Raw genomic sequence first — 22,525 nt, forward strand, 5'->3', positions numbered from 1 at the left:
GCAAGAGGAAAAGAGGAAGACCAAAGAGGGGTTTATGGATGTGGTGTGGGAGGACATGCAGGCGGTTGGTGTAAGGGAGGAAGATGTGCAGAACAGAAGGTATTGGAGGCAGGCGACCCCTGCAGCCGAAAAAAAAAGAAGATAGATTTACATGTTCGATATATCAGATAGCCTGGTCATGTTGGTGTGGTGTTTGGGATCAGTTTGAATAGTATGTGTCATGTCTTTATAAAACTCAATGTCACCGATTGCAATTTAGAAATTACAATTGCAATAAATTGTGCTTTTATTTTGAAACTGCATTGTAATCTTCACCCCGACCACGCCCCCTGCCTCGCCGATTTTCCGCTCGGTAGAGACGCAGCACTTTCAGAATGCAGCGATGCCGTGCTCGTCTGTGATTGGACGAGAGGGGGCAAAGTGGTTGACGTCACACCCGGAATAAGGATTTTGTTATTATGCGGCCAGAAGACCGTCATAGATCGATCGTCGACGTCTAGTTTCAGTTTCCTTGTTCTCCACAAAAGAGAAAATAAATAGCGGTTTTGTTTGCTTACAAGACGCAACAATGAAATGGTTCATACTTCTTGGTTTCCAGTTTCTCTCGGTGGCTCACGTCAAAAGTTGGAATGAAGGTATGTTGTCTTCATTGCAGACGATTCATCTATCCGGATAATGTTTTATTTTTCTAGTTGGAAGGTGATACTCAGCTCCTTTGTGTGTTATGTAACCATTCCGGTAACCCAGATACACTGTTCAACAACAACTTGTACGAGACGAGGGCAGACTAACGTGTCCAATTGTCGGTGCTTCCCTGACATATTAGATGTGTGTGTGTGTGTGTGTGTGTGTGTGTGTGTGTGTGTGTGTGTGTGTGTGTTGTGTGTATGTATGTATGTATGTATGTATGTATGTCTATATATATATATATATATATATATATATATATATATATATGTGTGTGTGTATATATATACACACACACATTCATACATGTGTGTGTCTGTATATGTATGTATGTGTCTGTGTGTATATATATATGTGAATATGTATGTGTGTGTGTGTATATATTTATATATGTATGTATGTATGTATGTATGTATATATATATATATATATATATATATATATATATATATATATATATATACTGTATATATGTGTGTATGTATTTATATTATGTATGTGTATAAGATAAGATAAACCGTTATTAGTCCCGTTCCTGCAATTGTGCTGGGGGACCTCAATCACTGCAGTCTGGACAGTGTACTGCCTGGCTTTTGCCAAGTAGTCAAAAATGGGACAAGAAAAAATAAAATACTTGACAAATGTTATGTAAATGTTAACAATGCCTTTGCATCTAGAATTAGACCACCTATCGCCAACTCTGACCACAATGTGGTGTATTTAATGCCAACATATAAATCAAAATTTCAAAGCAGTAAACCTGTGGTGAGGGAAATAAGGGACTGGTCCTTTGAAGCCAAAGAGAAGCTTAAAGCTTGCTTTGATTTGACCGACTGGTCACTGTTCCACAACCCATGCTCCTTAGATGAAACTGCCATGGTTACTAATGACTACATTAATTTCTGTGTTCAATCTGTCATCCCCTCTAAGAGAATTAAGATTTATCCAAACGATAAAAAGTTTGTGTCCAAAGACATCAAGAATATAATCATTTCAAAGAAAAGGGCGTTTAAAAACAAGGATGCTTTAAATTGCAGACAGTTGGGGAGGGAGTTGAAAAACAAGCTTAGAGAAGCCATGGTAGCATATAGACACAAATTGGAGGAGACTTTCAGAGAGAAAAACCCTAAAAGACTCTGGGATAACATGAAAAAGATGACAGGTTTTTCCTCGTCCAGCAAAACTATCGTGTCAGGTAATGAATTTATGCTTGCAAATTACTTAAATTCTTTCTTTTGCCGTTTTGAATCTGATGGTCACTTTGAGAGATGCACTGATATGGTTAGGCCGATCACACCCACTGACGCTGAACTTGTCACCATACTAGTGGAAGAAGTCAGGAGCACATTCCTTCGCAACAACCCCAGGAAAGCCCTTGGACCCGACCACAGCAGCGCCCTTATTTTAAAATCGTTTGCATGGGAATTAGCCCCTGTGTGGCAACCAATTTTTCAGCTGTCAGTTAACACACACTACATCCCTCAAGCTTGGAAAACTTCACACATTAAGTCCCTCCCTAAATAACAATGCCCGAAGGAACACAACGATTAGAGACCAATAGCCCTCACATCAGCCATTATGAAATCTCTGGAAAAAATCTTGGTCCAGCGTCTTAACAGAGCCCTACTGAATCACCAAGACCCCTTTCAATTTGCATATAAGCAAGGGCGCAGCACAGAAGATACAGTGGCTACACTGGTGCATCTAGGCTCCAAACATCTGGACTCCCCCAAAACATGTGTTAGGGCTCTCTTTCTTGATTTTTCAGCAGCGTTCAATGCAATTCAGCCAGACATACTGATAGAAAAAAATGATTCAGCTTCAGATCAACCCCCATCTTATACTTTGGTACTTCTCCTTTCTTACAAATAGGATCCAGCTGGTCAAGGTAAACAATACACTGTCATTTCCCAGGATAACAAACGTAGGGGTGCCTCAGGGGTGCATTGGCTCACCTGTGTTGTTCACATTCTACACGTCAGACTGCACCTCTTTGGTACCAAACCAGTCTCTGTTAAAATACTCAGATGACTCCACCTTATTGACTACGTTGAAAAGTACTGATGATCCCACTCTGTATCAGAGAAATGTTGATTGGTTTGTGGAATGGTGTGACAAGAACGCCCTTATTATTAATTCAATAAAGACAGAGGAAATCATTTTTGGTTAGCCCCCAACCTGCCCACCCCCCAAAGTGATGATCCACAATGTTGAAATTAATCAAGTCTCTGCATATAAATACTTAGGTGTCATGATAGATGAGAACCTCTCATGGACCCCTCACATGGATTTTCTTGGTAAAAGGATACAGCAGCGCAATTATTTTTCTCCGTAGATTAAAATCGTTTGGGGCCAGCAGCCAAATTATGTATTTATTTTTTACCTCTGTAATTCAGAGCATCATGCTCTACTGTAGCACTGCCTGGTGGAGCAACCTCACAGTGAAAAATTAAAGTAAACTTCAAAATCAGTTAAAACTTGGCTCCAAAATTATTGGACCTCCTGTAGCTCAAGCCTTTCAAGAGGCCCATAGCAATAGCTTGGTTAGGCTGGCCATAAAGATTTCCTTTGACTCCACACATGTTTTGCACAATGAATATCAGCCCCTGCCTTCAAATAGGCGCTTCAGAGCCCATTCCTTCAATCGAAATAGGCTTAAAAACTCCTTTGTACATCAGTCCATTCTTCTACTAAACAAACAAAAATGATTCCAGAGCCTTTTATGATTTCATGGGTATTAGTCTTCTTATGTCTTTGTAAATTGTCTTACCTGTCATTTGTGCTGTTTTTTGTATATCTGTGTGCTGTGCCATGTCATGTGTCTGTACTTGTGTTTATCCTGTCAACACCTGTGCTTGTATAATCTGTCATCTGTGTTGCTTGTGTATCGTTGTGCTGTCATGCCAGGTGCCATTGGTACTTGTGTCCTTTCTTGTCACTCCAGTGATTGTTTACCTGTACGTCCTAAATGTTTTGAGGGGCCTTTCCCAGGGACGCAAAATTAATTTCAGTGCCCTACTGACCAATAAAGTTGTATATCGTATCGTATTGTATCGTAGTCCCACAACATGTGTATATATATATGTGTATGTACACACACACTATATATAAATATATATATATATATATATATATATATGTGTGTGTGTGTGTGTGTGTGTGTGTGTGTGTGTGTGTGTGTGTGTGTGTGTGTGTGTGTGTGTGTGTGTGTGTGTGTGTGTGTGTGTGTGTGTGTGTGTGTGTGTGTGTGTGTGTGTGTATATATTGTGTATATAATTACATGTGCGTGTATGTATATGTACTGTCTATGTATGTATATACACTCACCGGCCACTTTATTAGGTACACTTGTTCAATTGCTTGTTAACAGAAATACTGTAGCTATTCAGCCAATCATATGGCAGCAACTCATTGCATTGAGGCATGTAGACATGGTGAGGATGACTTGCTGAAGTTCAAACTGAGCATCAGAATTGGGAAGAAAAGGGATTTAAGTGACTTTGAACGTGGCGTGGTTGTGGTGCCAGACGGGCTGGTCTGAGTATTTCAGAAACTGCTGACCTACTTGGACTTTCACGCACAACCATCTCTCGGGTTTACAGAGAATGGTAAAACGAGTAAACAGAAAGAGAAAATGTGTGTGTATCCAGTGAGCGGCAGTTGTGTGGACAAAAATGCCTTGTTGATGTCAGAGGGGAATGGACAGACTGGTTCGAGATGATAGGAAGGCAACAGTAACTCAAATAACCACTCGTTACAACCAAGGTATGCAGAATACCATCTCTGAATGCACAACATGTGGAACCTTGAAGTAGATGGGCTACAGCAGCAGAAGACCATACCGGGTGCCACTCCTGTCAGCTAAGAACAGGAAAATGAGGCTACAATTCACACAGGCTCACCAAAATTGGACAATAGAAGATTGGAAAAACGTTGCCTGGTCTGATGAGTCTTGATTTCAGCTGCGACATTCAGATGGTAGGGTCAGAATTTGGCATGAACAACATTGAAGCATGGATCCATCCTGCCTTGTATCAACGGTTCAGGCTGGTGGTGGTGGTGTAATGGTGTGGGGGATATTTTCTTGGCACACTTTGGGCTCCTGAGTACCAATTGAGCATCGTTTAAACACCACAGTATACCTGAGTACTGTTGCTGACCATGTCCACCCCTTTATGACCACAGTGTACCCATCTTCTGATGGCTACTTCCAGCAGGATAATGCACCATGTTACCAAGCTCAAATCATCTCATACTGGTTTCTTGAACATGACAATGAGTTCACTGTACTCCAATGGCCTCCACAGTCACCAGATCTCAATCCAATAGAGCACCTTTGGTATGTGATGGAACGGGAGATTCGCATCGTGGATGTGCAGCCGACAAATCTGCAGCAACCGCGTGATGCTATCATGTCAATATGGACCAAATTCCCTGAGGAATGTTTCCAACACCTTGTTGAATTTATGCCACGAAGAATTAAGGCAGTTCTGAAGGGAAAAGGGGGTCCAACCCGGTACTAGCAAGGTGTACCTAATAAAGTGAGTGTATATATCACATTGACTAGTGCCCCTTCTTGCTGTTACTCGTAACATTTGTTGTTTAACCACTAACAATGTGTTTTTTTTACCTGTCATGAGAAATTATTATTGTTGATAGTTTAATTTAAAATGCTACAAGTCAATAAAAAATTCACAGGAAAAGGCGCTAGTTACTAATAAGTACTAGTACTCAACTAATAGTGACTAGTAAAATTTTAATAGATACTAGTAACAATTGGAATAGATACTAGTCTGAGGCAAATATGGCTTGTCATGAAAGCAATTTATTTTGATTGAATCATCTCTTTTTCCCCTTCGGTCCAATCACACTGCCTTGACTAACAGCTCCCGGCAGCGTGCTGTTACGGGACGTTCAGGTGCTGACGCTATATAAGGGTCACTACACAGCGGCACGGCGCTCAAGCCCGGTGCCTCACCTACAGTGCGTTGGTGGCTCAGCAGGCTGCGGAGCTTACGTTCCAGAGGTGGTCCAATGTGAGAACAAAGGCTGGGATGGAGTCGATGCACAGGTCAGACTGGACACGAGAAATTTGTTTTTATCACATTCAAATGGATTTCTAAATTTTATAGATAAACACAGACGGTGACCGAGAAGTTTTCCCATAACACACGGTTGCATACAGCCTTTTTTGTTTTTTTTTGTTTCATTCAATTCCAATAAATATCTAAAATAAAACACTCTGTTTTCTTTGGAGAAACGGTGAACCTTTAAGCCGGATCTTGGAGAACGTATTGCAAGCTGCATGTGGGTGTTCATGTAATGTGGGTGCGGAAAGGATCTCCCGTTCGGCACATGAACAGTGACGGGCACCAGGCAAGCGCTAGTGAGGAAATGTATACCGTTGAATTAAAGGGAAATAATTGTTTTGATTATTTTGGGATTCTCAGCATGAGAAATATGAGGTCTGAGTGTGTGAACTGGTTGATATACGTGAGTCTCACGGTCATAGTGTGAGACTTGGCAGCTCTGTATAATAATTTTTGTAGTGCAAGTAATAACTTACCGCAACTCAATCACCATCTATGCCATGCACGCCACTACGTCCAAATCTGCCATCTGTTGCTCCACTGCGCACACATGTCCATGTGGAAGTTTCTCCTTCCATGCACCACTCAAGTGGCGTTTCACGGTCCACCTGCACAGAGACACAGAAGACAGGTGGGTTGTACAGACCAGTTTATTGTAGAGAGTTGGCCATTTGGAATTAGCCAGGAGCAGATAGACATGTCATGACACGGGCTCCTATCCTGAGTGTGTGTGGAGATGGCGTTTTTACCTGCTGCTTGTAAGACCAACCGACGAGCAACAGGTATGCAGCCACTCTGATCCCAATCACCTAGATCCAGGTGAGGTGTGGCTGCAGCCACAGTCCACATACATCCTCTCTGTGCGCGCAAAAAGCTCCGTCCGTCACTCCCCGTGGTTCCACAGATGAACGGGCGGGTGGGCGGTATTTCGATACTGTGAAAATATTGCATATGGTGGCAAATATTGCAGTATCGCCCAAAACCTAGTGGATAATGGATATTTTTATATTAATTATTTTTTTAATATTTTTTTTTATCATTAATGAAGACTGCGAAATACACATCACAATATAAGTTTCCTTTATTATTTGCCCAGGAGAAATTCAGGAATCTATGAATGTCATGAATGTCATGAATTCATACCACCCAGAAAGACAAATTGATAATGTCAAATTATCACTCACCCCTACTTCAGGGGTGACGACGCCATGACGGAGCAGAATTGTTTGAGTCTAACTAAGCTTATTAACCAGTTTCTTCAAAAGAGCATTTCAAAAAGTTGTTGCAGTAGTGACAATAGAATGTAGACAATAAAGCGGCCTGTTGCAACAGTTTCTTCAAAGGAGCATTTCAAAAAGTTGTTGCAATAGTGACAATAAAATGTAGACAATAAAGCGGCCTGTTGCAACAGGACCAGGCTTCAACTTGTTCTGTAGGTTCCCTATGAACAGTCTCCATTTGCTCTTTTCATGGTTCAGCACAGGTTGTTGACAAAAGTGGTTCACCCTAGATTTCCACTGGACACATCACTTCTCTGTCGCCTCTGAGACTGTAGCCATAACCTGACCACGTAAAACAACTTATCTTTAACAGACTTTGGGCAGTGCCCAGCAAGGATCCATTGCCACAAAAGATGTCCAGGAGAAGAATACGGAATCATAAAACATTGGAATACATTCGCATGACAGCAAAACCCTATTTCCTATGTTGCACAGTGCTGTTGCTATGGTTAACATTTTTTTTTTCTAGTTTATATAACTGTACAACAGGGGTGAATGTGCAACCCCCTTAATAATTTTCTTAATTTCTTCTGGTGCCATCCTCCAGTGGGAGTGTAAGACGGACATGGACAATGCGTACCGATTCGGCCGCATCGAGGTGACCTGCGAGGGCTACAGCCATTCCAACGACGCCTACATACTGAAGGGGTCCTGCGGGCTGGAGTACACGCTGGAGCTGACTGAAGAGGGGAGGGGAAGGAGTGCGCATGCAACGGGGGACTCGCGCTATTGGTTTAAGCCCTCTGGAGGTAGGAGAAACTGATGGACAGATGGTTGAAGGGGGGGCGGGACTATTGGGAGGGGGACTATATGTCTCTGCAAAATTTGAAGCTGCGGTATCTAACATTGTGGTTATGCAGTGTAAGGAAGTAGTTATGCCTTCATATTAAATTTCTTATTGGAGTTTAATACAGCAATACCTCTCAAGCAGAGATGTGGAGAACAAATCTAATTGATTTGATTATTTTGTTTGTCTCTCAAATTTATTCAGCACTTAAAAACAAAAAAAAATTAATAAACATAAAAGACAATTGACTCCCCTAGCTCCACTTTTATCGTAGGCTTCGGGGATTTCGCCTCCAACCTTTTCAGTGGGTTCTCCGGCAAGAAGCTTCATCAGAGCTACCAGGGCAACCAGCAGAAGCCCCAGAGCTGGTCTACGTCTGCCGGCGAAGACACAGGCAGCTTGTTGGGTGTTGCCGTGCTATTGCTGCTGGCCTACAGCGTCTACAAACTCTTCCTGAGCGCGAATCCAGCCCAGGGGGGTCAGGGTCGGGAGCAGGGCGCTTACCCTGGGGAAGATGATCACAGGGAACATGCAGGGGGGCCATCACCGCCGGGATTCAAGCCCAACTTCACTGGTAGGTTGTGTATGTCCTCGAGTGAAGAAGTGTAAAAATCAAAGCCAGGATCATTGTAAATCAGTCAGTCATGCCAGTGTAACCAAAGAAATGGTCGTTGGTTAATATTTAGACAAATTGGTTATCAGAATTGTTTTTTATTTGTATGTTGTCCATATAATGACTGTTACCGATGTGGAAATCCATGACCCACCTAGAAATCATAGACTACTGTACTCAGCAGACTACCTCTACTCTTTGGGGAACAAATGAGGGAACCCACCATTTTTGACAATATTGGATTATTTTAATTTGTTATTTAAATGTATTAATTTATGTTGTTATTATTATTATATATATTTTTTAAACCTGTGCTGTAAGCATGCTGGGCATACAACACAAGAGTATTTGTATGCCAGGACAGAATTAGTCTGCAAGTGGAGTTCAAATTCTCAACCTGCAATGCAACTCTTTATTAATTCTTTAATCATCAAGAACTGCTGCAATAACTCTGTCCTGTGGATGACCTGTAGAATGACAACAGCACAGTGATGTCAATTTTGGTTATAGAGAACCACCACCAACCTCCCTCTTTGGAGAACTATTTATCATGTTTGGGTCTATAAACAACTGATCACTACTCCAAGAGGGGGAGAATCACCACGGGTGAGACAAATAAACATTGAAACAAATAACATTTATACAAAAACATAAACATTGGACGACAAAATGTATTGAAAAACAGTTAATAAGGTCCAGGAAAACCACCGGTGAGTGTACATGACTTATCCCCATTGGTACTGGTGTAGAAGGTTGGTATTACAGTACAGCCGCAAAGTATTCACACCCCTTCACTTTCCCCACATTTTCTTATGTTACAGCCTTATTCCAAAAATGGATTAAATTCCTTTTTTCCCTCATCAATTGACACACAATATCCCATAATGAAAAAGTGAAAAATACATTTTAGAAAGAATTTTAGGAGAATTTAGACATTTTTGCAAATGTATCAAAAATAAAAAACTTAAATATCACATGTACATATGTATTCACACCCTTTTCTATGACACTCAAAATTGAGCTCAGGAGCATCCTGTTTCCACTGTTCATCCTTGAGATGTTTCTACAACTTGATTGGAGTCCACCTGTAGTAGATTCAATTGACTGGACATGATTTGGAAAGCCACACACCTCTCCATAAGGTCCCACTGTTGACAGTGCATGTCAGAGCAGAAACCAAGCCATGAAGTCAAAGGAATTGTCTGTAGACCTCCGAGACAGGATTGTCGGATTGATCGAGGCACAGATCTGGGGAAGGGTACAAAAAAATGTCTGCAACATTGAAGGTCCCGAAGAGCACAGTGGTCTCCATCATTTGTAAATGGAAGAAGTTTGGAACCACCAGCACTCTACCTAGAGCTAGCCACCCAGCCAAACTGAGCAATCGGGGAGAAGGGCCTTGGTCAGGGAGGTGACCAAGAACCTGATGGTCACTCTGACAGAGCTCCAGCGTTCCTCTGTGGAGATGGGAGAACCTTCCAGAAGTACAACCATCTCTGCAGCACTTCACCACTCAGGCCGTTATGGTAGAAGGGCCAGACGGAAGCCTCTACTCAGTAAAAGGCACATGACAGCCCACTTGGAGTTTGCCAGAAGCACCTAAAGGACTCTCAGACCATGACAATCAAGATTCTCTGGTCTGATGAAACCAAGATTGAACTCTTTGGCCTGAATGCCAAGTGTCACATCTGGAGAAAACCAGGCACCTCTCATCACCTGGCTAATACCATCCCTACGGTGAAGCATGGTGGTGACAGCATCATGCTGTGGGGATGTTTTTCAGTGGCAGGAACTGAGAGACTAGTCAGGTACGGAAAGTACGGAAATCCTTGATGAAAACCTGTCCCTGAGCGCTCAGGACCTCAGACTGGAGCGAAGGTTTACCTTCCAACAGGACAACGACCCTAAGCACACCGCCAAGACAACGAAGGAGTGGCTTTGGGACAAGTCTGTGAATGTCCTTGAGTGGCCCAGCCAGAGCCCAGACTTGAACCCAATTGAACATCTCTTGAAATACCTGAAAATAGCTGTGCAGCGATGCTCCCCATCTAACATGACAGAGCTTGAGAGGATCTGCAAAGGAGAATGGGAGAAATACCCCAAATACAGGTGTGCCAAGCTTGTAGCATCATTCCAGAGAAGACTGGAGGCTGTCATTGCTGCCAAAGGTGCTTCAACAAAGTACTGAGTAAAGGGTGTGAATATATATGTACATGCGATACTTCCGTTTTTTTATTTTTAATATATTTGCAAAAATTTCTAAAAAACCTTTTTCGCTTTGTCATCATGTGGTATTGTGTGCAATCAATTTTGGAATAAGGCTGTTACATAACAAAATGTGGGGAAAGTGAAGGGGTGTGAATACTTTCCGGATGCACTGTATGTCGTGGCGCCTTCAAGCAGCGAAAAGGGCCCCGAACCCCCCAAACTCCACAGCCCTGTAGACACCCTACGGCTGCAGGAAAGCCCTGAATACCCTACCCTGCGGCCACAGAAGACCCCTGGGCCCCCAGAGAAGCCAGACGGGCCGTGGAGCAACCCCTACGCCCAGCCCCAAGGAGCATTAACCAGTCCCGGGGAGCACGAGGAGACCCCACACCCCAGAGGTGCACACATACAACCAACCCCCAGGTGCAGGCACAAGACACAGCGGGTGCAAGGCGCGGACCACAGTCCCGGATCCTGGCCCCACGGCGAGAGACCTACACCCTGCCCGAGCCGACAGCCACCCGAGTACTCCCATGGCCACCCACGGCCCGCCCCACCACAGCCGATCAGACGCCCCACCCGCATGAATGCCAAGTGGCTATACACGTAGCGGCGTTTGCTCAGCACAGGGCACATCGATGTTACCCCCCCCCGCAGATGCCAGCAGGCCACGAGATACACAGGCCCTCCACCACCCCCAGCACCCGGGGCACCCACCGCAGAGAAGCCAGGCAGCAGAAGCAAAAGTCTAACAGCCGTCACACATTGCACACCCTAATCCAGCTAATTATGACGATTTATATTTACAAAGCAGTATGGCCGAGCCGGTGTTGCGTCTAACTAGGCGTGTCACAATTCCGATTCGAAATCGGAAATCGATTGAAATGAGCGTTCGATTACGAACTTGGAAATCATGATCAGATTCATGAATCTTCCAGTATTTTTGTGGGTGATATTGTCTGACATGGTTGCCATATTGAGGTGGTCAAGATCCGCCGGTAAACAAATGCAGTGTGTGCTGGCGGGGCCCTCCGGAGTCGACTGCAGCTCTCGGCTCCGAACCAAATTGGAGTTTGGTGAGCTGCAGTCGGCTCTGGAGGGGTCCGCTGTGTCGCATCCCTCAACGCACGCTGCAGGAATGAAATTCAAATATTACAAAATAAATTCAAAGTTCAATATAAGTTCATTCAGTTTGTTGCACAGTGAACACACATTAGAGAGAAATATTCCCGGTAACTGTGACAAGTCCACGTCGGCGGAGATGCAAGACCGCACCGGTGCGTCTCCCTCTTCTCTGGCTTTTCATTCCCGGTAACTGTGACAAGTCCGCGTCGGCGGAGATGCACGAGAGCACCGGTGAGTCTCCCTCTCCTCTGGCATTTCATTGTGTGTACAAGGGAGTGCGCCTTTGACCAGAATGACCAGTAATTTCACAGATGCGGGAAATAAACCCGACCATCACTGACGGAATGACCTCTTGAGAGGTTCCCAACCACCGGGTCGTGGGCCGCGACGGGCCCCGGGGTATTTGCCACTGGACCGTGAGAATGAAGGCAGGATTTCTTTCAGGAGCAATCTGCCATCTGCTCCACAGTGAAGCAGCGGCCAGAAACATAGTAAATTAAATACATCGAGTTTTTATTTGCTTTGTTTTGAGAAAAGATCAGAGTTGCGGAGCTGCAGGTAGTAAATTTTCTTTTACTACCAGTGTTCACCTCTGGCAAAAATAGCATCCGTTTCTGCACATATTTTGGTGAGTAACTTAAAAGTAGTATAATAAGTAACTTGTTGTTTATTATTGTAAAGGCTAGTTTTGCTGAAGTTCTGAACTCTTTAGGCGTGTTGTTTAAATAATCATGCTTATTATTTATAATTTTAAATATATTCAAATAAAACGTATTGAGTTTTGTGATTAAGTATTTTTATTTACAAATCAAGACTCGATCGTTGAACAGTGGCATAGCCGTCAGAGCTGAAGAAAATACATACACGACTCACAAATTTCGGGTGAAATTTCCGGATGAAGATAAAATGCACTATAACCTTTACAGGTGAACTTAATTTGACCTCTAAACTTTTTAATGCACATGTCCAACTGTTCAATGTTTCAGTACTTTTTGCACAATTTGCTGTTCTCTAACAAGGAGCTGAACAGCAAAATTCACAACAGGTCCATTTGATCCATAAATCGAACAATACATTTCCTAGTTCAATTAGAATTGGTATTTAAACTGTCCCCTTCATCATGCTGTTCACATTTTGACATCATGAGACCAAGAAGACACCTAACAACTGATTAACAGTACCTCGCCGTCGCAAGGCTTCAAACAGGATGTTCTCAGAGGGAAGTGGCCACTGAGCTTAGAGTGTCACAGAGTGTCATCAGCAGGTTGCAACAGAGATACAGAGACACTGGAAGAGTCACAGAAAAGCATAGAAATGGACGTCCTTTGGCCACATCCCACACTGATGACCGCTTCATTGTGAACAGTGCCCTGCGGAACCGGATGACGAATGCCACTCAACTCCAGGCACATTTAAGGGAGGTGAGGCACCCAAGTGTCACGTCAGACCATTGGAAACCGGTTACATCCTCGGGTCTGCGTGCTAGACCACCTGCAAGGGTACCTGACCACACCACCAGGCACAGGCATCATCGTCTTGCACAGGCCAGGGAGCATTTGCGCTGGACGAGGCACCAGTGGGCCTCAGTGCTGTTCTCTGATGAAAGTTGATTCACGTTGAGCAGAAATGATGGCCGCCAACGATGTCGGACACGTCAAGGAGAGAGCTATGCATCAGCCACTGTTGTCACCATACGAGCCTTTGTAGGTGGTGGTGTTACAGTGTGGGCAGGTGTGTCTAGTCAATACAGAACTGCCCTACACTTTGTGAATGGTACAGTGACAAGCCCATACTACCTGAATAACCTCATTAATCCAGTCATTGTGCCCCTGCATGAGCAACACGGGCCTAATTTCATCTTCATGGACGACAATACTCCAGCTCATCGAGGTCGCATCATTAGGGAATGGCTGCTGGGGACTGGGGTACCGCAAATGGAGTGGCCTGCACTTTCCCCAGACCTGAATCCCATAGAAAACCTATGGGATCAACTGAGTCATCGCGTAGAGGCTCGTAACTCTGTACCCCAGAACCTCAATGACCTGAGGGCCGTCCTTTAAGAAGAGTGGGGTGCCATGTATCAGCAGACAATAAGTTGACTTGTAAACAGCATGAGACGTCGTTGTCAAGCTGTAATTGATGCTCAAGGGCACATGACAAGTTATTGAGACATTAACATATTTTGTTGTGGTAAAAACACCACTGTTGTAGGCTTTTGTTTCAATAAATTGTTTGAGATGAGGAAATCACCATTGCATGCTTCTAAATGCCCTACTTTCATGATATATCGCTGTAGTGTGAACTTTTTACATTTTCCATAAAGTTCACCCTAAAGCCCAATATCCCTAACTTTTTGTGAGTAGTGTATGTTTAAATCGAAAAAATATAATCAAATTGTGACCTTAAAATGGAAAGTCAAATGGAATCGTGGATTTGGAGAATTCTGACACACCTACTGCTAACTTAAACTGAAATGTGTAATTCCTCCAGATGATGATATGGGTGCATTGTTAATGCAATAATAAACACAATATTTAATGACGCATTGTTCACTAATTATTAACTGAATAAGGAATGCAGTATTCAACAAGTTCACATACTATGACAAATAATTGACTTATTTCTCACAAAGAATTGACTAATGTGCAGAGTATGCAATAGCACAAAAGAAAATTAGAAAAAGTGAATAAGTGAAATGAGTTCCAATTCCCAACTACATAAAGTGTAAAACTGCAAATGGCTGAAAATGTTTTGCTCTTTTTCAATCAGTAAAAATGTTAGTTCTTGTGATCCTCTGTTCATATCACAACTGTGCTGAATGCTTTACAATCCAATGTTGGTTTTGTATTTTTACCTCAAGTCCTACACAAAATCACAAGTCATTTTTATTCTAAACCGTTATAGTTTACATATCTTAAAAATGAAAAGGTAGATCTTAAAAGTAACACGTAATATTCTGTACCCACCCCTGCAATTTGTGGGTTTAAAGTGGTCCTTTTCGTTCTGTTACGCTTTTAATGTCTTCTGTCAAAGAAAAACCTGGTTTTTGGTGACCCTCCTGACCGCCTGACAAATTTACTGGAATAAAACCTTGTTTTCGCTCCCTAGGTCAATTTACAGGCTACCCCGGTGCCCAACCAGGCTACGGCTTTCACAACGACTACAGCTACAGACAACATTATCCAGGGTGCCGTGCTGCACCAGCAGCCGGGGGCGGTAGTGGTTTCTGGACGGGCTTAGGCACAGGGGGGATGCTTGGATATCTTTTTGGTCGTCAAAGGTGAGCAAAGACGGATGAGACTTTCAAGAACTCGAAGTTATTCAGGGAAGGGATAGTCAGACCGGTCAGGTCTTGTGTATGCCCAAACGCTCAAATGGCCGATCTAATCAGCCTTTTTTTTTACTTGTCAGGAACCAGCCCTTCGGCTACAATCCCACCCAATACTCTGATGGCCGACCATCACCTGCTCCTGACCAGGCTAGCAGTAGAACACGTACTGCATCAGGTAAGGAAGTGTCAAAGTCTTAAGGAAATTAAGGGACATTTGAGGCTTGTTGTCTTTGCTGTTGTAATGTTGGGCCAGAACTACAAAACATTCAAAATCAAAAGTCTTCAACGAGCTTCGTTGATGTGTAATCTGGGCCCGGCCTCAGATTACACATCAACTAAAAATCTAAAAATTCATTTTAAGTGAAATTTGAAAATGACTTAAAGTCAGACAGTCTCAAGGTAAACTGTCAACACAATATTGTTGTGGTTACTTGACTGTACATACTGTTGGGTTTGATTCAGAACTGGGGCCCTTAATATTCACATGGGTTTCCCCGAGTGCTCCAGTTTCTCCCACCCCATACACTCCTGTCGATGCCAATAACCAAAGTGTCAGTCATGGTCTGGAGTTGGTCCCTGGGTACCAAGATGGGTTAAATAATCAATTTCCCCACAGTGATTAATAAAGTGTATAAAATAACAATTAAAAGCAAAATAAATAAAACACCATATGTTTGGTTGCCGATTGGAATACATTTTACTGCTTATAACTAGAACCAATTTCTAGAGAGTCGGGCTCATCTATTTTCACTGTAATGACAGAGCCTGTCCTTGGATCACTTGTGTGCATGAACTGTTCCAGAAGAGTAGAAACAATGCCCCGTGTTTCTGTTTCCAGGTTTCGGGGGGACTAGAAGAAGATAAAATCCCTAGAGGTGGATGAAGTCTTCACTTTAAACCAAGGAGTGTCATCCTTGGATCACAGCCAGAAAAAAAAAAGTGTGGCAAACGGAGACCTATAACTCAAAAGGATGACACCCAGAGACAGAATGGGGAATTGGACACATACTTCAATATGAAAGGGCTCTAAGGACATCTAAAGCAGCTTGTTGGTCAAACAAATTATTCCCTCTGTGTTAAATGCAAACATTAATTATGCACAGCTGTGATTTTGTGACAGCTCAAAGGCTTGAGTCATCAAAGAAAAAACTGAACTGCTGTATCATAACTATGTTGTCTAATCCATAAAAAGTTTGTTTTGCAAAGCTACAATTCATAACCTCCAGAGTTGAAAATAAAGCTGTTTCCACCTCAGTAACTTTCCCCAGGAACCAGTCACCTTTGGAGGAACTCAGTGCGTTTCCATCGCAAAGTCCCAGGAAGCAAAAAGGGTGGGTAGTACTTTTCAAAAGTCCAGGAACTTTGGGAATAGGGCTTGCAGTGCTTAACATTTACATTTAGTCATTTAGCAGACGCTTTTATCCAAAGCGACTTACAAGGGAGAATAACATTCAAGCTACATTGCGACAGAGATTAGTGTAACAACAACATTAGTGTAACAATAAATACTGCAAGGTGGTGCTAAGTAATTGTAGGTTAGGTGGCGATAGTGGCGCCGCCCCTAGCGGTCGCCTGCGCCGGCGCTCCGGTTACTTTCTTACTCTTTAGTATTTTTTTCCTTTTTTTATCACGATGTTCGCCAGAAAAACATCAACAATTAACTCATACGGCCGCGATGCACTCATGGATATAAAAATTTCCCTAAACGAACAACTTTGGGACTTTTTATCCGTGGGAGCAGAGTGGCCGGCCGAAATCCTACGCGGGAACACTCGCAACAACAACAGAAATGGAGTCGCTGTTCCACGAGCCGGCCCACGGAGGAAGCACCGAGGTAAACGAGGCGGCATTCGGGTCAGAATGAGGACGCAACCTTACCGTCCACCTCTGCCAAGCATCCTTCTTGCTAACGTCCAGTCCCTGGAGAACAAGATGGATGAACTTCGAGCGAGGATTCAATTCCAGCGTGACACGAGGAACTGTTGCGTCCTCTGCCTGACGGAAACATGGCTGAACCCACTGGTGCCGGATGAAGCCATACGTCCAGCCGAGGCCTTCTCCGTGTTCCGCGGCGACAGAACGGGAGAGTCGGGGAAATCCAAAGGTGGAGGCGTCTGCCTAATGGTAAACAACCGCTGGTGTAACGCCAACAACACCAAATTCCTCTCCCACTCCTGCTCGCCGAACCTGGAACAGCTGACCATACTATGCCGTCCATTTTATCTCCCCCGGGAATTCAGCACGGTCATTATTTCGGCGGTTTATATCCCACCGCAAGCGGACACCGACGCAGCTCTGTCGGTTCTGTACGATGTGTTGTGCGGATTTCAGAACAGACATCCCGACGCGGCTGTGGTGGTGACTGGGGACTTTAACAGGGCCAACCTGAAAAAAGTTCTGCCTAGTTTCCACCAACACATCACGTGTGCCACCAGGGAGACAGAACTCTGGACCATTGTTACACTCCTTACAAGAACGGATACAAGCCCGTGTCGCTTCCTGCTTTCGGGAAATCAGATCACGCCGCGATCTCGCTGCTTCCTGTTTACAGGCCTCTGATCGCGCGGGATCTGGTGATGACGAGGGAAGTGAAGCGGTGGACGGACCAATCAGAGGCTGCGCTTCAGGACGCTCTGACTGACGTAGACTGGGACATGTTCCGAGCGAGTTCAAGTGACGTCAGCGAGTTTACGGAGGTTGTAGTGAGTTTTGTGGCTACGCTCGCGGATGAAATCGTTCCCACGGTGAAAGTTTGGATATTTCCAAACCAGAAACCATGGGTTGATAAATCCATCCGCTGCGCTCTGAATGCGCGCACGGCCGCTTACAACGACGGTCTTGTATCTGGTAACATGGACAACTACAAAGCGGCGTCGTACAATCTGCGGAGGGCAGTGAGGGACGCTAAACGGACGTACAGAGACACCGTGGAGCTGCAGATGGAGCGGGGGGACACAAGACGCTTGTGGGAGGGGCTGCGAACAATAACAAACTACAAGAGCAGCTCCTCCCCAGCCACGAGTGCGGACGCCTCCCTGGCCAACCAACTGAACTCCTTTTATGCGCGGTTCGAGTCTGGCAGCAGCACCGCTAGCTCGCCGGCTAATTGGAGCTACACCGCTGGGGACGAGCGCGCACTCTCAGTGTCCGTGCACGAGGTCAGGAGGGCTCTGATGCGGGTGAACACCAGGAAAGCTGCGGCCCAGACGGCATATCTGGACGAGTACTGAGGACCTGTGCTAACCAGCTAGCTCCGGTGTTCACCACAATATTCAACATCTCCCTGGCTTAATCAGTGGTCCCGTCCTGCTTCAAGAGGTCCACCGTCGTTCCTGTCCCGAAGATCGCCTCTCCAACCTGCCTGAATGACTACCGTCCGGTGGCCCTCACCTCGGTGGTCATGAAGTGTTTCGAGAGGCTGATTAAGGATTATATATGCGCCTCCCTCCCCCGCATCTTGGACCCGTTGCAGTTCGCGTACCGGCAGAACAGATCCACGGATGACGCGGTCTCCCAGGTACTGCACACCACGCTCACGCACCTGGATGGCCAGAAGGGGGCCTATGTGAGAATGCTGTTCATTGATTATAGTTCAGCTTTCAACACCATAGTTCCCACCAGACTGGCTGTCAAGTTGTTGGAGCTAGGATTGAATGCTCCGCTGTGCACCTGGATACTGGACTTCCTCACAGGCCGCCCCCAGGTGGTCAAGGTGGGGAAGTACATGTCAAGCTCCCTCACCCTGAATACAGGATCCCCCCAGGGCTGCGTCCTCAGCCCCCTACTGTACTCCCTGTACACACATGACTGTGTGGCCAGGTCCAGCTCCAACACCATCATCAAGTTTGCTGACGACACCGTGGTCGTGGGCCTGATCACCGACTGCGATGAGAAGGCCTACCGCGAGGAGGTGGCTGACCTGTCACTCTGGTGCCAGGACAACAGCCTACACCTGAACGTCAGCAAAACCAAGGAGCTGATTGTGGACTTTAGGCGTGGATCACATTCGAGGACGCACGCGCCCTTGTGGATTAATGGGACTTCTGTCGATAGGGTGAGCAGCTTCAGATATCTGGGAGTCCACATCACAGAGGACTTAACATGGACTGTTCACACAGACACTCTGGTGAGAAAGGCGAGGCAGCGTCTCTACCACCTCAGGCAGCTGAGGAAATTCCGGGTCTCGGTGAGGATCCTCAAGTCCTTCTGCTCTGGAGCAGTGGAGAGCATCCTGACAGGCAACATCACTGCCTGGTTTGGGAACTGTACTGCCCAGGACAGGCGGGCCCTGCAGAGGGTGGTGCGTTCAGCTGAACGTACCACTGGAACTACCCTCCCCCCCTGCAGGAGTTATACACCAGGAGGTGTAGTAGCAGAGCCCGTAGGATCATGAAGGATCCTCATCACCCCAACAACGGACTGTTTCAGCTGCTGCGGTCAGGCAAGCGCCTCCGCAGTCACGCAGCGAGAACAGAGAGACTGAGACGGAGTTTCTTCCCTCAAGCCATCAGAACTGTCAACGCTGACCTCACCAGGGGTCCTAACTGAGCCATGCACTAGGCTCCACTACCTACTGTACTGTATGTAGCATACTGTACCGCATACTGTATCACTGTTCAGGGTTGTTCGTGATGCCGTATTGCTGCGCCGTACTGTTGTATACTGTGCTGTATTATCCCAAACACTACCTCACACTATTCACATTACTTTAATTCACTTTAATTCCACTTTAATTCACATGCCACTTTAAATGCACATATCTGTATATACATAGGCATATTCCTTCAACCTATTCCATTTTATTTCAATTTATTTTTTATTGTATTTTATTCTATATATTTTTTATCTTATTCTATAAGTATTCCACTTACTGTATTACGTTTTAGGAGTCAGTTAGTCGGTCTATTAGAAAGGAATTTTCTACTTTTTATTTTTATTTTATTTTTGTACTTTTTCCTAGGACTTATTGTGTGCTATCACCGGGTGCGTTGCATTACATTTCACTGCATATATGTATGGAAGTATGTATATGTATGTGACAAATAAAAATCTTGAATCTTGAATCTTGAATCTTGAACGAACAGAGGAACGCAGTTGAAAAGTCCTCTGTCAGTGGAATCCAAACAGCATCCTGAAACAAAACGACTGGTATTTATACGACCGGTTCCGTGAGCACATGACGGATCCCGAGCCTCCAGAACAACCTCCACGTGGATATTAATAGTTCCGGGCTCTCTGCGCCGCCTGGACGCTGCCAAACCTCTATTGTATTTCAGAGCGTCCGAGCCTCTACATCGCCTCTTGTTCTGCAGCTGCGAGCGGCGTATGCACCATGTCCAGGAGAGTACATAGTAGGGACGTGCAGAGAGCACAGTATTTGTATTTGTATTTGTATTTGGCAGCAAATTTAGAATGGAACCCTTATTGTTCTTGCTGGGAATTTTTTAGTTTTAATCTTCTTGACGTTTTTCAGGCAAAAAGTGTCTGAAACGCGACAACCGCAATAAAGCACGGACACGGTTGAGGTCTCGTTAGAACGTTCAGGACGTTTCAGACGTCTTGTCGTTCGAGTTTGATCAATACCGATCGTCATTTGGAGCAGAGTTTTTGTGAAAATCTGTGGTAATTTTACTGGAAGTAGAAGAAAGTTGAGGCGATTTGATTCGTTTCAAGGGCGGGGCGCTTTGTGACATCATCATCCGAAGTTATATAAGTCCAGGCTTGGTCTCTTGGAACTCATTCGCTTCCAGCGGCTTGCTCCTTGTGGACTGCACAGCGCTCACGGACCACCCCCCGCCGACGGGCTCCAGGCGATGCTAATAAATAATAAAACTAATAAACTATAATCGGTCACAGAAGGCGTTTTGGCACCGCGGGAAGTTCTAAAAACTTTTGGAGGAACCGTCCCTCTCCGCACTGCATGATCCAGGAGCCATCGTCATTTCTAAAACACCGTTCCTGAGGGACATTTCCACGAAACGAGAGCAGCATCCAATGACGTGAGTGCAATACGATGTGTTTCATGAACTTCGGAAAAACCCGTAATACGTACCCAACGTGACTAAACTGTGCAATACCCGGTGTATTGCTGCCTGCGGCTTTGTTTTGTATTTGTATTTGAATAAAAGTAGAAGTATAGGTGTAAAAATCCTGCTTTTGATTGTGTTCTTCTTACACCTCTAAGTTTAGGATGGTGTTAATAGTGTTAATATAAGTGTCTTCAATAAACTTTTATAATAATTATGAACTTAGCTTAACTTAAATGTAATAATGTTTTATGATTTTTATAAACCCAGCGTAAACATGTATATCCATAAACATCGTTGAAGAGAAAATAATTTAAATATTCAGTTCCTATCCAACCACAAACTCTAAACTTATTAATGCCTGTGTGGACGCTGAGCAGACAGAATACAAACAATATAAATATGAATATATGTATTTATATTTATATTTATATATATTATATATGATTTTGTTGTTTAAATTGACATATTGATATATTTGTATATATTAAATACAAATATATCAATATTTCAAGATATCAATATATCAATATAAACAACAAAATCATCAAAAATAAAAACTGTTATCTCTAAAGTCCCGTATGCCCAGAACTAAACTTTAACTAACCCCTCCCTGACTGACAGATCTGGCAGAATACAAGTTTTATTCTACATATAGTTATCAATACTATTACGTACTGAAAGATACAGCCAGTGATGGATGGAGGACTGGGTGGCTCTCACGGCGTGACAGCGGAGAAGCAGAGAGGCCGAGGGCCCAAACGCATTCTGAGCGTCAAAGCGCTCGCCTTTCATGCGCCTTTTGTCGCTGCGGCTGAGTTGAATATGCCCCCGCCCCAAAAAAAACCTCTTGGTTTATCACAGCGGCGATGCACTTTTCAGATTTTAATACAAAAGGACATCACAAAACAAAAAGAGTCGATAAACTCTGGTGTGCGGACGGTGTGGTTTGAGCAGCCCCACCTGACCTGGATCTAGGTGATTGGGATCAGGGTGGCTGCATGCCAGTTGCTCGTTGGTTGGGCTAACGAGCAGCGCATAAAAACCCCCATCCTCACACATCCTAAGGAGAGGCCTAAAACGACTGTGGCAGTTCCTCCTGCCACGCGCCACCCAGGTGGTGTTTCCAGGGCCCTCCGGCACAGAGCCACAGAAGACGCTGGGTTGCAGACACCAGTGTATTGTAGAGAGGAGGCTCGGTGGAACGAGCCAGGAGCAGATGGAACATGTCATGACAGGGCTCCTCTCCTGAGTGAGTGTGGGGATGGGGGTTTTAACCTGCCGCTCATTAGACCAACAGGTATGCAGCCACCCCGCCCCACTCACCTAGGTCCAGGTCAGGTGTGGCTGCTCAAACCATCCTATCCACACAACACAT

The 22,525-nt window shown here is 44.6% G+C and overlaps 1 protein-coding gene across 2 annotated transcripts; it reads left to right on the forward strand.

The window, feature by feature from the left end:
* The first annotated feature begins 472 nt into the window (after positions 1-472).
* saraf (store-operated calcium entry-associated regulatory factor) lies at positions 473-16,367 on the forward strand. Of its 2 annotated transcripts, XM_079999298.1 has the most exons (7): positions 473-635; positions 5,574-5,758; positions 7,605-7,806; positions 8,119-8,418; positions 14,899-15,070; positions 15,202-15,296; positions 15,960-16,367. In XM_079999298.1, exons 1-7 carry the CDS (start codon positions 569-571, stop codon positions 15,983-15,985), a joined length of 1,047 nt encoding a protein of 348 aa, XP_079855424.1. In that variant the 5' UTR covers positions 473-568; the 3' UTR covers positions 15,986-16,367. The 2 variants fall into 2 exon arrangements, with proteins under 2 accessions (XP_079855424.1, XP_079855425.1); XM_079999299.1 differs by lacking the exon at positions 5,574-5,758 and having other exon boundaries at positions 585-635.
* The last annotated feature ends 6,158 nt before the right edge of the window (positions 16,368-22,525 follow it).

Source organism: Zeus faber (genome assembly GCF_960531495.2).
Source record: "Zeus faber genome assembly, chromosome: 4".
Lineage (NCBI taxonomy): Eukaryota > Metazoa > Chordata > Actinopteri > Zeiformes > Zeidae > Zeus > Zeus faber.

Bases quoted from the DNA above. Each gene is read 5' to 3' on its own strand.
- saraf (XM_079999298.1), top strand. From the start codon at position 569: ATGAAATGGTTCATACTTCTTGGTTTCCAGTTTCTCTCGGTGGCTCAC. The intron at 636-5,573 runs GTATGTTGTCTT...CTTGACTAACAG, and splicing joins CGTCAAAAGTTGGAATGAAG to CTCCCGGCAGCGTGCTGTTA. The intron at 8,419-14,898 runs GTAGGTTGTGTA...TTCGCTCCCTAG, and splicing joins ATTCAAGCCCAACTTCACTG to GTCAATTTACAGGCTACCCC.